This window comes from Osmerus mordax, chromosome 7 (genome assembly GCF_038355195.1).
Source record: "Osmerus mordax isolate fOsmMor3 chromosome 7, fOsmMor3.pri, whole genome shotgun sequence".
NCBI classification, from domain to species: domain Eukaryota; kingdom Metazoa; phylum Chordata; class Actinopteri; order Osmeriformes; family Osmeridae; genus Osmerus; species Osmerus mordax.
In genome coordinates, this window is record NC_090056.1 from 17,957,567 (window position 1) to 17,973,069 (window position 15,503).

Here is a 15,503-nt window from a genome sequence, read left to right on the forward strand (position 1 = left end):
AATGTTGCACCCAGCACGTATAAATGTAGACAATGCATGTAATTCATGTGCAGCTCAGCCCCAGCATGTCATTGTTCATCAATTTTCTCATATGCAGAAACATAGCTTTAATAAATAAAAGACTAAATTATATTCCAAATTCAGTCTTTCATTCTTTACTATAAACATGTACAAAAGCAATCAGTGTGTGATGTGTGATGTGCTCCAATAATTTTTGTGATACAAAATTGTTAAATGTGACCAAAAGGTAAGCGACTCTTAAGAGTTTCATTTCCAAAGACAAGTCATCACAGAATATTACAATTCTTCCTTAGCAAACCTGCCCCTCAGTCTGCCCCTGAGCAACAACTTTGCGCATGCCCATTTCAACGCATCGCTGAAACTGGGGTTTCGGAAGAGATTTTGCAGTGGCTCAACACTGTCTTGTACGCATTGGATTTCAACTTGAAATTGGGTTAGGGTTACAATTCATACAATTCTAACCTAAAAATACAGCCTATTTTTAGGTTAGAATTGTATGAACATCAATATTGTTTTTTTGTTTCTTGCCAAGGAAAAGGCAACTAAACTATCATTGTGCGACTGTTTGGGTGGCTTCGGTGCGTGAAAATTATAAGATCACTTAGATCAGCTACTTTCGTTTGCTCACTCAGGTGAAACCGGTCAGCTGACTGACTGTCACCTGTGTCAGTTTTTTGGGGTCCTTCAGTCGCGAGATCGGTGGATGATAAATTCGCTGGAGTTTACCTCTGTGATTAGGAACTTTTCCGTCCGAAGGATATCTGGTTTGTTGAATAAATATAGGCCTAAGTCAGAGTCAGGTGTTATTTAATCAGTTTGACATATTGCGTCGGTATGATGGCACAGAACTAGCAGTTTGTCAGCATGCAACCAATGTATTTGGCAAGATGACACGTGACGTAGGCTATATGTGAAGAAATTCGTGGATTGCTGGAATTTTCGTGGAATATACTGTAGACATAGACCGTGATCTTCGGTTTCTCAGGGTCGTGAGAAGAATCTATGGGCCGTTGCAATGAGGGAGGCTAATTACTGAATAAATTACCATGCCGATAAGGCAGGTTAACATGAGCTGTTGATATGTGATGCAAACATGTGAAAATGTGGACATATTAGCCATGTCACACGGGGTGAGCATTGTTTAGTACATTTGTTATGTACTGAACTCTTAATGTTGCAATTAAAGTTGGACCGGCGAATAAATAGCTAGCTGCGAAAGAGAAAGTTCAGCCTCAACCATGCCACATTGAGCTTGATTTCAGCTACTTTATAGTGCCGGCTGAACTGCCTAATTAAAACTTAGGCAACTATATTTGTTTTTGTCTAAAGTCCATGGTGAATGGGAATTGGAGTTTACCAATAATGTCAACTTCGGAAAGCTGTCATTTCTTAACTAAATTGATTGCAGTTTCTCTATTGTAACTTGCTCACTCCAAAATGACTCCGCCTTCTCCCGGTGACGCGTAGACTCATGAACCAATCATAACTTCCCCCTTGGTCCGGCTAAAACTGTTTACAGGCTCTGTTGATGTTTTTTTCTTATCTTAGGCAGACGTCTATCAAGATTTCTTGCGTCCCGGGCAAGCTGCAATAGCTATACCAAACCCCAGGTGAGACTTAGAGCTATATAATATTCAATCTTTGTCTAATCGGGCTTGTTCTATTTTAGGTATAGATGTATGGTTTTAAGCACCTAGACAAAGGGCCATATCAAGGCAAGCTGACTTTGCTATGTTACAACCAACATACCAAGACACAAAGCTCTACCTAGCTTGGTATCTTGTTTTTTTTCACCCTGTCTTGTTTTGTGTTTGTGTACGTAACGTTAGCAAATTAGCAACTAACCTCAGTCTTACCTTTGACATTTCAGTTTGTGCAGTTGGGTCAGATAGGTAGATGGCTTTTTTATTGACACACAGCTAGGTTTGACCATTAACCATCTGCGTTATTTAGTGAATATGTGGACGGAAGGAGTCCTCACTAGGGGAACCTTTGCGGGGAGCAATGACGGAAACTTCAGTTCTGTATGTCCCAACGGAACGGAATGGATCTGGTTTGGGCTTGGGGAATGCGCACAGGATTCCAGGGATATGGCCAGCGTCATGCTAGGCCTTTTGTCCATACTGTGCTTCATGGTGTCTTCAATCCCGTAAGCCTTGCATTTTTATAGTTTACATTTGTATATCAAGTTTATATCTGTTTAACTACATGCTCTTATGGTTCTTCCCTTTGGCACTTACTTTGGTTGTTCACAATGTGTGCTTCATGTTTTGGCTACTCGCAATGTTTTTGTGGCTATCTTGTTGTTATGATCAGTGACCTATGCACTTTGTAAAGCTCTCTCTTGGAAGTCGCTTTGGATAAAAGCGTCTGCTAAATGAATAAATGTAAATGTAAATCAAGGACTAATTTTGTGAACACGTCCATTTTGTAATTTTTCTGTTGTCATGTCCTCAGACAATACTATAGCTCCTGTAAGACTGGAAACATGGACAGTGCTCTGTCCATTTGGTTTCTATTGCTGTGGCTGGCTGGTGACACCTGCAATCTAGTGGGCTCCTTCCTAGCCGACCAGCTTCCACTCCAGGTGAGTCATTCATACCTGCCAGGGTTTGGTGCTTATTGCTGAGATTTCTTGGATGTATATTGTTGTAGGTATCTGTGTGTTACCAAGGGGATAGTCTGACGTTCTCAGTACCAACATTGTACCAAGATGGACTTAAACTAATATGAAACCACCTATGTCTCTCCTCCTCTTCTCTCAAACAGACGTACACAGCAGTGTATTATGTCCTGGCTGATTTGGCAATGCTGGCATTGTACTGTTACTACATGGCTAAGAACAAGATGTCTGACAGTGAGTTGAGCCCTTGTTTCTTTGTCTGCTGTGACATCTATGTGGTTAATGGCTTGCGCTCAGTCCTTACACCTATTTAACTAGGGGACCTGGGAAAATGTGTCCAAAATTTTGACTGGTACTGTAAGTTTTGTTACGTGACACTGGAAAAACACTGGATCAGGTTCAGTCTCTGCCTTCCGTGCAGTTCTCATACTCAGTCATGCGTACTCAATCACATGACAAAAAACTGTGGCGCTTAGCAACTAAATGAACCACACCAAAGATATGTTTTGAAACAACAACAAAAAAAGTGTTTTCAGGCTAGTCTACATGTGGAGTGTTTTTTGGAGCCAAGCGTCTATCAATATATGGATCCAAGCCTACAGGAATTTGCTGAGCCGGGTTTACATACAACAACTGAGACCTTTTTGTAAACAGTTTAGCAGTTTTTTGATAACTTTTTTTGATAACTTGTAGATGTTGTAAAACTAGGATCTAATGGCTGTTCAATGTGAATCCATCTCAGACATCATGTCATCAGGGAGTCAGGTGGCTGAGCGGTTAGAGAATCGGGCTAGTAATCAGAAGGTCGCTGGTTTGATTCTCGGCCGTGCCAAATGACGTTGTGTCCTTGGGCAAGGCACTACTTGCCTCGGGGGAATGTCCCTGTACTTACTGTAAGTCGCTCTGGATAAGAGCGTCTGCTAAATGACTAAATGTAAATGTCCTTGACTCAGGCAGGTCATCTCTCAACGCGTTGGCTTTGATATACCTCCTTGGCTTCACCGCCAGCTTCCTCACCCTACCTGCGTCAGGACCTCAACAGGAAGTGATGACCTCTGGGTTCAAAGGTCGGGCTTTGTTGTCAACCTCGGAGGATGGTGTTTCTAGTATTCAGGTGAGAAGTGTTCCTCGGTCTCGTAACAAAACAAGATTGACAATGGTGGAGTGGAAGGTTGATGTATATCCATCTGTCCAGGCTTTCACCACCAAGGAGATAATAGGGTTCACCATTGGCTCGGTGTCCTCTGTGCTCTACCTCTGCTCCAGACTGCCACAGATGCACACTAATGTGAGTATGATAGGATGGGATGGTTTAAAGAACAGTACATTTCCATTTATTCAGCTTTTATCCAAATCGATGCTCTAGTGATGTAAATAAAAGAAATGCTGTGAGAACAAGCTAAATTCAGAAAACACAAAACATCTTCACATGCAAAATTGAATTCAGGATTCCTTCCATCAATCAAATCCCATTTTAAAATCCTGATTCCTCTCCTTTTGCAGTACAAAAGGAAGTCGACCGAAGGCGTGTCCTACTTCCTGTTTGCGCTCGTCATCCTGGGGAACACCACTTACGGCCTCAGCGTGCTGCTAAAAAATCCGGAGCGAGGCCAGGGCGAGGAGAGCTACATCCTCCATCACTTGCCCTGGCTCATTGGCAGCCTCGGAACCCTCTCGCTTGACATCCTCGTATCCTAAAAATGTCCACCCGGCCTCCAGAATGTTCTTTACCCATGTACTTGTGACATTCCAGGCCTGTCTAGAAACTGCCTTGTAGTATTTAGACCTTGCACTTGAGTCAAACGGAAAACATGTTTACATGAATAGGCAAGAAGGTGATTATTGCATGTGTAATATTAGTTTTATCAGTGATAGTTAATCACTTAAGGATTATTTTGGAATTGCTCAGATGCTTTAAGAAAAGGCGCTCTGGGTATGGTTTTTTGATTGGTTAAGATTATTTGAGTACATCACTATATTGAATACTTTTGAGGCATTTGTGCTGGTACGATATAGCATTTTTTGCTACAGTGACTGTAAGTATTTCTCAGTCCAGAGAGATTTGACCAGATGTCAATGTTTTTTTGCTGATTTCCTTCACTCATTCATCAGATCTCCTTCCAGTTCCTCATATACCGAAATGCTCCTGTCGCGACGGACAAGCATAGTGATGAGACTGCTGCTCTGCTAGGAAACTGAAAGAACCTCGAGTCTGTTGGATCAACTGGTTTAAGATGAAGCAACAGTCGTTTACAACCAACGAACTCTCCAACTCACATTCCTGACACACTAGACAGAAACATAGATTTTCTTTTCTTGCAATACTTTTTTTTCTTTTTATTTATTATGTAAAAAAACAATTGTATAGTAATTCTTTTTTGTTGTCGTCTCTGTATGGATTGTGAAAAATACGCAACAGTGGTCATTAAGATGCCTGAAGTATATTTTCTTGATTGCTTTTAATTTGGGGTTTTTAAAGGGACCTTGACATTTAATGTCTTAATCAAGGATGGGGAACTCTAGTCATTGAATTGTGTCAGAATGCTGATCTGTTCTCCCGCTAAGATATGTTACTTTTCCGTTTCTTCTCCTACTGAAACAAGGTGTAAAAACTACAATTTCTGTCCAGAATTTGAGATGCTTCCAACATGCGTTCAATCTAAATACCTCCAGTTTTTACCTCCAGTCAAACTTGCTAAACACATTTTGACAATCTTGACACTAATCACTGCAATGAGCCTCAACGTTCACCTACGAGAACTCCTGTCTGGTTTGAGACAGGTTTACAAGGCACAACAATTATCCTGTGGATTTAAATACTGGAATTTGTACATGTGAACTTATTGTAACTTTTACTTATTTATGTGTAAATGTTTGCAGTAAAGTACAGTTTTTCATGTTATTTAACCATGCACGATGATGGCCTTATGTTGAAACTTTAAATATGAATGCATTTTGTGCAGTTATCTTTACAGTCATGTTTTGTTTCAATAATTGCCTTTTATTTTATTTTATTTTTAACTTGGAGACTAGACATCTTATCTTTGCTTAGTGTCAACGTACATTTATCACAGATTTTATCCAGTGATGGAATGGTTTAGTTCTTTGTAAATGGTTTTAAGTAAACTTAAATAGTTTCTTTTTTCCTAAACCCATGTGGTGCTTTATCACAAAACTACATGTTTGCACAGTAGTGATTTATGTTTGTCACAAATAATCACATCATACTTCTTTGATCAACTCATGTCACTTTAAATGTTCCAGTGAGTTAGGTGTAATAAAGTGAGCTTTTAATTGAAATGGGAAAACTGACAAGAACTGAAGTCATTTCTACAATTATCTGCATGTGTCTAATCATAGAAAACTGTTCAGATTATACTTCACCAGTGTACGCTGAACATCAATCATGTGAAGGGAGAGGTTAAAACCCAGTCGCAACCCTGAACCCTGCCCTTCTCTCCCTGCTGAGGGACCTTGTTAAACCTTTCACTGACACTCATGTTCCTGGAACACACACTGACAGCCATGTTGTTTTTCTTCATTAGTGGAGTTACTGTTATTACTGTCCTGTTAGTGAGGAAGACGGGGGGGGGGGGGGGGGGGGAATTCTGACCCTGGGAATCCTATCTCTCACACACACGCTCACACATTCTCTTTTTACACACATGCACACATACACATTCATGCTTTGTCTATTCACACACACACAAAACACAGTGTCTTTTACAAACGTGCACACACACACATTCTCACTTTCTCTTTATTCACTCACTCACACACACACACACACACACAGACAGTGACATTGAGGGCCCACCCAGTGAGGAGGAGAGGTCAGAACCACAACGGGGTCAATGAGGAGTGGGAACTGCACGGGGGATCTTGCGAGGGAGTGTGAGTGTGTGCATGTGTGAGTGTGTGTGTGTGTGTGTGAGGTTGTGAAACCGTGGCGATTTTGTGTTACTCAGCCTAATGTAGGGGTGTAGCAGGAAGAACGAGCGATAGCAAGACTCCATCCATCACAGAGATGACCAAGAGGCTGTTTATAAACACACAATACAGGGAATGTCTTAATGAGCCTTCTCTCTCACTGGGCTGCTCTCACCGTGCTCATGCAGAACACTGGGTAGCTCCGCCACCTCTCCTCTGGGACCAGGGCCTACTGACGCCACTCAATTGCCAAAGGAGGTTGGCTTGAAAATATAATATTTTTTTCCTGAGTACATTTTAACTGTTTTATTTTCAGGGTTAGAATTTGACCATTTGAAAGCAGGATTGAGTGAAACGAGCCGTGGCCACGTAGAGAGAGTTTAAACTGAACAGGGACAGGACAACTGAACAGGGTTGAACGGGGCAGCTTGAATCTCTAAACTGCTCTATTATCCCCTGTTAGTGTGTTAGGGAGTCAGGTGGCTGAGCGGTTAGGGAATCGGGCTGGTAATCCGAAGGTTGCCAGTTCGATTCCTGGTCGTGCCAACTGACGTTGTGTCCTTGGGCAAGGCACTTCACCCTACTTGCCTCGGGGGAATGTCCCTGTACTTACTGTAAGTCGCTCTGGATAAGAGCGTCTGCTAAATGACTAACTGTAAATGTTTGCTTTGATTTGAGCCTTGTACATTTAATTTAAGGGGTACCTCATTAGATTCATGTTGTTTCATGCTGCTGTGCCCAAAATAGAGTAAACACAGAAATGTTTGCATTGTCAAACGATCAGTGACTCATGATAAAAATGGAAAGTACTCTTTTCTGAGTGCGTGGGTGTGTGCTTGTGTTTGTGGGTATGTATCAGAGAGTGTATGTATGTGACTGTGTCAGACTGCACGTGCGTGTTTGGTGAGTGTAGAATGTCAGAGGCTGGACTGGAGTCGACACCAAAAACGTAAGAGGAAGAAAACCCAGGAGGATGTCAGAAGAGTCGACACACAGGCAGGAAGAAGACCACCAGCAGTGAGTTGATCTTTCTCTTTGGCTTTGGACTGTCGTGTTTGAAACGTTTGAAAAGAATCAGGCATGTGCTGTCTAATGACGAATGATCTTTAAGGTGGATGTGGTTATTTTGAGGACTCATTTTGAAGTTTGAAGTTGATGATGGATATGTTTCGGTTGAAACAGTGTTTGGCCTCTCCTGTTCTCCGTGCTTATTAGGGTGCTGGACTAAATAAGCGACCAATGAATCCTCTTCAACCATCGCGTTGATACAGAAATGACAGATGTTTCGACTGTAGAGCAGAGACATCTTCTTGGTTTAGTGCTGGTCAAGTTAATGATGCGTCTCTGAACGTGCTGTTGTTGAAATGCATGTCCTAGCAGACACATTGGTACTTGGTGTTCTTGATTTTGTTTGTGTTGAGCACTGATTTGTCGACCACACTAACTGAGATTGTAAATATTAGTGGTAGGACTACGTGCATGTGGTCATTCAGATCTATTTTGCGTGTGTTTTGAGTTGAATTAAGTTGAAATGAACAAGGGTTTTAGAGAACGTTGTTTCAAAAGCAAGTACAGGACAGTACCAAGCCTTTCAGATCAGTTCCTCTCCCTTTTTATTGAAACAGATACTGCTTCACAAATCTTTCTGCAATTATCCTTTGGCAACATCAACATCACTATCAAAGAGCTTTACTTTAGTAACTTTTGTAAGTATTTACATACCTTGTGTCATTAATGATAGCTTTGCCTCCCCCCCCTCCCCTGAATTTGCAGTGGACTTTACCCACACAATCCTTCCCTGCAAGGCCACACTAATCTAAGCGTCTGTTTCCTGCAAGAATCAGTAAACAGCCCACAATCTGACTGGCTACCAGCAAACATCACACATTGATAAAGAGAGCAAGAGGAACAGAGCCAGGGAGAAAGAGAGAGATTTATATTGAGCATACTGCCTTCAGCCCAAACGCTGAGTGAATCAAAGCTAATGAGTTTAAGCTCACCCTCCACTCCTCTCTCCCTTTTATCCTCCACCTCCTCCTCATCTCCCTTTTCGACTATGTTCCCACTGAGCTGTGCAGCAGTCGGGCTCTTGTCCAACTAAGTGACATTTCAACCACCCTGGAAGATCCACAGCCACATTTACTCACTCTGAGAAATTGTCACCATAACTCAGTGTTATGTGAGAATGAATGAACATCCTACACGCTCTCTCTCTCTCTTTCTCCCCCTCTCTGTCTCTCTCTCCCTCCTTCTCTCACTTCTTTTTTCTCTCCTAGTGTCAGGACAGCTTTGAGGGATGCGAGTGTTTGTTGTCCACCTCTGATCACCTCTCCTGCGATTCACAAACTTTGCGTAAAGTAGATCATCGGTAGAATCACATTGGTTCTGTCTGTTTGTCCATGATTGTCCACACAAAAGCTGATTACAAGTTACAGAACCAGTCAACCATCAAATGAGACACGGCGTGAGGTCTCTTGTAGTCCTGACCAGAGAACATCAACCGGAGGGTGGTGTGGCAAACCACCTGAATCCTTCCTCCACACAGACAGGAAGAGGAACCAGACTCAATTACCTACACTTGTTGATGTCATGGTTGAAACTGCTATACTTTTATTCCGCCTCTGAATGTAGGTAACCTCAGATTGTTTGTTCACAGGCAGCTCAGCACACCGTATTTACTGTATTTAAGCAGGAGTTCAGAACTGGGAGAGGAGTCATCATGGCTCATCCAGCGTGATGGTTCACTGCTGGTGGTGGTACTGCTGGCTCGCTCCACGCTGCGTAAAGAGGCAGCTGAGGGAGGGCTCCTGGGTGGGAGGCTAGCACAAGCTCTCTGTCAGCATGCTGCATGTCAGACACCATTAGAGACAGATAAGGGCCTCAGCCAGGTCGTGTTCCCCTGACTGCTCTGGGCAGGCCTCGACCCAGTTCACTGTGTGTGTGTGTGTGTGTGTGGGTGTGTGTGTGGGGGGGGGGATTTAGGGTTTCTCAAAACCCTAAATCTGCCCAGCGTCAAATATTAACTGCAGCACAAACAGAGCAGTGGCAAACATGAGTCCAAGTAAACATACGCACACACACACAGACACAAACTCACACGCATACACACAGGCACACACACACTCACACGCATGCACACACACATGCATGCACACACACACACACACACACACACACATTCATACCAGTAGTTGTGGCTAGGTCCAATGATAAAGACTCAGAGTCTCAGAACGTCCTTAAAAACAAGCAAACTCCGAATTCTTCACTTTGTAGACAATTTCTCTACAACGTGTGCTAGGACGTTTTATTCCCTGCATTACTTCACAATGCTCCTTTCCCACAAAAACCCAGACTCAGGTGGGTGATTATTAAGCTCAGATCCGGTGGAAGCTGGCTGAGCGGTGAGGGAGTCGGGCTAGTAATCCGAAGGTTGCCAGTTCGATTCCCGGTCATGCCAACTGACGTTGTGTCCTTGGGCAAGGCACTTCACCCTACTTGCCTCAGGGGGAATGTCCCTGTACTTACTGTAAGTCGCTCTGGATAAGAGCGTCTGCTAAATGACTAAATGTAAATGTAGATCCCCCCAGCTGCTCCATGGCGGGAGCCACCTGACCAGGCCAAACCTGGAAGCCCAGACCTCCAGGGACAGACCTCCAGGGACAGGCCCCCATCAAAGAGACATCCCACTGTCCCCCACCCCTCCCCTACACGCCTCATCTTCCCTCTGAACTCCAGGCCAGGACCATCTGTTTGGACGCGAGTCACCATCTCTCTCTCCTTCTCACACTCTCATGGCTGTCCCTGGTCTCCGCCGCTGTTTCCCCCCGGACCAGCAAGGCATCACAGAGCTCAGCTGCACTGCTCCGTTCAGACAGCGCTAACCTCGGAGACACGAGGCCAGCATAAAAATAACCAGTGACATCACAGCTAGGAGACCTGCGAGCGCTGCTATAAAGGAATGTTGTGGAAAGTTTGAGATATGTTCCGTCCGTGGATCCATGGTGTTTTGTGAGTGAGGGTGTGTGTGTGTGTGGATTCAATGAGAGTTAAGGGAGCATGTGTTTTCTGTTTAGATGAGAGAGTGGAGCGAGGCAGAGATGTCCATGACTGCTGGGGGCTACCTCACCAGCTCTGAGGGGTACGGCACCACGGAACCTCTGCAGTACTACGGTAAGTCTCCCCTAGTCTGACTGACGCCGCAAAGGTACTTTGTGTCTACTGGGGGTCAGATGGCTGAGCGGTTAGGGAATCAGGCTATTAATCAGAAGGTTGCCGGTTAGATTCCCGGCTGTGCGAAATGACGTTGTGTCCTTGGGCAAGGCACTTCATCCTACTTGCCTCGGGGGGAATGTCCCTGTACTTACTGTAAGTCCCTCTGGATAAGAGTGTCTGCTAAATGACTAAATGTAAATTTAGAACAGAACGCTGGCCCTCTTTCTTCATTCACACTATGCATTGTGTTGCCTTGTTTGTCTTGAGAAGGATGTGCAAGTTTTGTACTCTTAGATGCTTTCCTTGTCTCCAGTCTCCTTCGACAGTTATTTGAGTTCAGATGAGGTTTTGACTTAGTTCTACAGTAGGGAGTAGGTCTCAGCGGTTAGAGCATTTGACTGTAGAGAGCATTTCAAATGTACAGGTATGTCGCTTTGGGGAAAAGTGTCTGCTAAACAAATATATTATTATTGCAATAGTTTAGCAGATGTTACCAGGGTTAAATCTCTTACAAGTTGATTTCACAGTTTGTTCTCTGGTCACAATGCTCAATTGAAAACGAGTTTACAATGTCCAAAACACAGGATGCTAACCAAGAATCTTTTGAGTGGGGGAAAAAGTGACTATTTATAAAGAAGAGCTGGGACCTGGCCCAATCTCTCTGAGACGTTGTGTTGTCTCCACTCCAAGCAGGGATGAACATCAGGACATGATGGGGGGTAACGTTCACTAGCGTGTGAGGGACGAAGAGGAGGCAGGAAAGTGTTTACACAGCGCTAAAATGGTTTACAAACAGACCTCACCACAGCTTTGTCGACCAGCGAGGAGTCAACCCAGCCCCCCTAGTCTCACCATGACAGGAAACATCTGGGAGAGGAGAGAGAGAAGACGTGATGGGGGAGGATGTGGGAGGTGGGAGGGGGGGGGTGGGGGTTTGGGGAGGTGGGGGGTGGGGTGCAGGCTGTATTTCGATAGTTGAAGTGGCATCCTCACTTTGACAGGTTGTGCCGACCTCTGGTGTAAAAGAAGGAAGGAGTGTGAAGATGTTGAAGGAGACGATAGGCAGGATGAATGGAGAGCTCTGGAGAGGGAAACAAGAGGAAGGAGTGAGAGGATTGGAGAGGGAAAAAAAGGGAAAAAATGTTGAAGTGAGGAGGTGAACACTCAGCACTCGTTTATCCCAGGTCAAGGAGAGGTTCTGGGGGCCGTTGTGATGCCGGTTGTCAGGCCGTCATGGCTGTCCCGTGAATAAAGACGACACAATTCGAGCTTGACGTCGTCGAGCCACAACACCAGGGAGGTAGGAGAGAACAGCATGTTCCTGTGGCCTCACGTGTCGAAGAATATCGAAGAAAATATCAACGCTTTCATTTCACGCGCTTATTTCGGTGAAGGGGATTGAAGCAGATGTACTATCAGACGCACAGCCAGAGGTGACACATGTTCCCTCTGTGGAGACAAGCCTCCATAGCTCTTCCAGTCACCCCAACATGCTCAAACAGACACTGTGCTGAACTGCCATAAAACACAATAAAACACAATAAAAATAATAACAGGGAATCATAAAAATCCTAAACAGCACTGTAACCTTTCAGCTGCATCCTGTTTCCACAGTCCATACTGGGTCACAAAGTCTCGCTCCAAGGTTTATTTATTACATCCCACAGGAGCCGTAAAAGACATTAGGTCACACATGAATTACATTAGATGGTGATCAAGGATCAAATTCTTCAGATGCACTTTGACTGGAAACCAGTGTGACTGAAATCGTGACCTTGGGTGACATGTTGCAATCGTTTCCTTGTTGTGCGGAACCCCTTAAGCAAGATAATTCCATTTAACCGAGGCTGGAGCTTCTCTGGAAACGTGTTTCTTACTTTTGTTCTTAAACGTATGTTGCGATTGTGTGTGTGTCTTCCCATCCCATGCAGATGTGCTGGGGGACCCGCTGGGTTATCCTTACCAGGATCTAGACCTCCAGGGCTTCCCGTACAGCCAGCAGCAGTACAGCCCAGTCAACGCCCCTCCCTTCTCCCTCTACGGAGCCCCGTCCTCCTCCTCTCCCCATCCCTGCCATTCCCCCTACCCCTACAACTCCCACTGCCTGGAGCCTCCCTGCGAGCCCAGCCTGGATCCCCAGTGCGGGGGCCAGGGGAAGGGAGGAAGCGCGGGGGTGGTGCCCCTGGTTCGGAGGACCAGGCTGGGCCACAGTGGTAGGGTGAGAGGTCAGGATGAGCTGTGTGTGGTGTGTGGGGACAAAGCCTCCGGGTATCACTACAACGCTCTCACCTGCGAAGGCTGCAAAGGTACAGAACTCACGAATGACAGTCATCCATCCGTGTCTGACCAACTGTACTCCTCCCCTCTCCAGGGAACTGTGCTGACCTCTGTGTGCTGACCTCTGTGTGCTGACCTCTGTGTGCTGACCTCTGTGTGCTGACCTCTGTGTGCTGACCTCTGACCCATCCACCCTCCTGCGTTCCAGGCTTCTTCCGGAGGAGCGTGACCAAGAAGGCGGTGTACCGCTGCAAGAGTGGCGGAAGCTGTGAGATGGACATGTACATGAGGAGGAAGTGTCAGGACTGCCGTCTGAGGAAGTGTCGTGCCGTGGGCATGCTGGCTGAATGTGAGCGAGAACGCCATCTTGAATTACCCTTCTAGATCGAAAAAGGAGAATGAATGTGTAAAACGTACCACAGAAAAACAGAATCCATAACCTGAAAAACAAAATCAATCAATTTAAGAACAATGCCCACGATGGTCTCAGCTAGTGGTTGTCAAGGGCTGCGGCGGTCTCGGTAACGCATCTTTTCCCCCGTTCGCCTCAGGTCTGCTGACGGAGGTGCAGTGCCAGTCCAAGAGGTTGAGGAAGGGAGCGAAGCTCAGGGGAGGGCAGGAGGAGGAGGAGTGTGTGGAGAGCAGGAGCGTCACCTCCACCAGCAGGCTGCATGGACAGGTGTTCTCCTCTTCCCCAGAAAGGAAAAAGAGTTCACTAACATCTCATTTGAATGTTTTTTTAAATGGACAGCTTAACACATTTGCATTATTTTCATGTTTTTCTACGCAACTGGAAGGGTGCTTAAAATGCACCGATTTATTCACATGCTTACTTGACACCTTCAGTATAGATGTATGTTTGTACTCCATAATATTTTTTCACTTGGGCTCCTCTCCGCGTTCTCCTTCGTCTTGGTTAGTTTCGGCTCAGTCTGAAATGTCCACGGATTGACGTTGAGTGTCTGTTCCATTGGCAGGCGTTGTCCACCAGTCTATCAAGAGAACAGCAGCATGTGCTGGATAACATGGTGGAGGCCCATCGGCAGTACAGGGTCCAGGACTACACACACAGCAGGGTGGGTAACACCCCCCCCCCTTCCAGTTACCGCTAACGACAGTTACCGTGTCCGTTGGGAGTTTAGGCAGCGATCGAGTTGCTGATCCCTTCCTTGGTATGTCGGTTCTGTAGGTGTTTGACTGGTCCTGTGCAGACGGGAGTGGAGACAGACTAGCTGAGCCGGTTTCTCTTCCCTCTCAGAGACTGCTGCACTTTGCCAAAAGTGTACCTGGTCAGTCCCCCGTCTTGCTTTCACTTCTCGAGTTTTGCTTGTGGAGACGCTCTCTGCTGCTCGCTGACTGAATCTGATGTTCTCGTAGGGTTCGATCTTCTTGACTGTTCGGACCAGAACACTCTGCTCTCCAGTTGCTCTGTAGAGGTCATGTTCCTAATGTCAGCTCAGCAGTTCTCCCAGAACCCATCAGGACCCAGCCCAGGTAGGTCTATTGGTTTTTAAGGAACATGTTGTCCAGATTAATGTTGGGTCAATGATGCAAGATGGAGATAGGGGGTCACGTGGAAAGAGAGCATTTGTGCCCAAAGGTAAATTGTGAATTCCTCTCAGCAGCACTACAACCTTTCAACATCTCAACTCATCACTGGCTGAAAACTTTAGAATCAAAGGAAAACATACACAGTGGTACCTCAATGAACTGTGGTAAGGCAAAGGACCCAAACATCCTTGAAAAAAAGGACTTACAACTAATCTTTAGAGCTACACACACTGGTCTGAGAGAGGTGTTTGTGTGTGTATGCGTGCAGGAGTCAGTGAGGACCTGCTAGGACCAGTCCTCAACTTCTTCCACAGTATGACAGCTCTGGGGGTGACGGAGGCTGAATACTCTTTACTCACCGCGACAGCACTGCTCTGCTCAGGTGAGACCAGATCTCCAAAACCATCACACCTTCACACAGCAACCCACAAACCCTCAAGCGTGTCATGCTCTGAACCCCCGTCGGGTCTCTCCACCCCCCCCCCCCCCCCCCCCCCCAGACCGCGCCTCGCTGCGGGCCGTGGCCTGTGTGGAGAGCCTGCAGGAGCTGATCCTGGAGCTGCTGTCTAGGGTGTGTGCGGCCCACGGCGGAGCTCCAGTGTGTGGGGCCCACGGCGGAGCTCCATCCAGGGGCCCGGGCCCTGCAGGGCAGCAGCGGTTCGCCCGGCTGCTGGGGAGGTTGACGGAGCTGCGGACCCTACGACACAACCACCTCACCCTGCTCCGACCGCAGCCCTGACGTTGCCGGGCAGGGGGCACATCTCCGCTTTGATTTTGTATGTGCTATATAGTGAGTACCAAAGATTTTTGAAGAAATATTATTGGCCTGTTTATTACTGACATACTTAGCATTTCTTTAGCATTTTTACTTTGTCACATGGTTATAGTT

General features: G+C 45.7%; 2 protein-coding genes across 3 annotated transcripts; both read left to right on the forward strand.

Moving 5' to 3' along the window:
- Positions 1 to 639: 639 nt before the first annotated feature.
- slc66a1 (solute carrier family 66 member 1) lies at positions 640 to 5,942 on the forward strand. Of its 2 annotated transcripts, none has more exons than XM_067240039.1 (9): positions 640 to 1,151; positions 1,570 to 1,631; positions 1,975 to 2,170; positions 2,479 to 2,608; positions 2,791 to 2,878; positions 3,598 to 3,758; positions 3,840 to 3,932; positions 4,148 to 4,333; positions 4,757 to 5,942. In XM_067240039.1, the coding sequence occupies exons 3-9, from the start codon at positions 1,980 to 1,982 to the stop codon at positions 4,841 to 4,843; spliced, it is 936 nt and encodes a 311-aa protein (XP_067096140.1). In that variant the 5' UTR covers positions 640 to 1,151; positions 1,570 to 1,631; positions 1,975 to 1,979; the 3' UTR covers positions 4,844 to 5,942. The 2 variants fall into 2 exon arrangements, with proteins under 2 accessions (XP_067096140.1, XP_067096139.1); XM_067240038.1 differs by having other exon boundaries at positions 640 to 785.
- A 4,705-nt stretch (positions 5,943 to 10,647) lies between these two features.
- nr1h5 (nuclear receptor subfamily 1, group H, member 5) lies at positions 10,648 to 15,443 on the forward strand. The gene is made up of 10 exons (XM_067239688.1): positions 10,648 to 10,744; positions 12,718 to 13,092; positions 13,272 to 13,412; positions 13,615 to 13,742; positions 14,041 to 14,139; positions 14,253 to 14,352; positions 14,441 to 14,557; positions 14,689 to 14,778; positions 14,883 to 14,996; positions 15,115 to 15,443. Exons 1-10 carry the CDS (start codon positions 10,648 to 10,650, stop codon positions 15,351 to 15,353), a joined length of 1,500 nt encoding a protein of 499 aa, XP_067095789.1. The 3' UTR covers positions 15,354 to 15,443.
- The last annotated feature ends 60 nt before the right edge of the window (positions 15,444 to 15,503 follow it).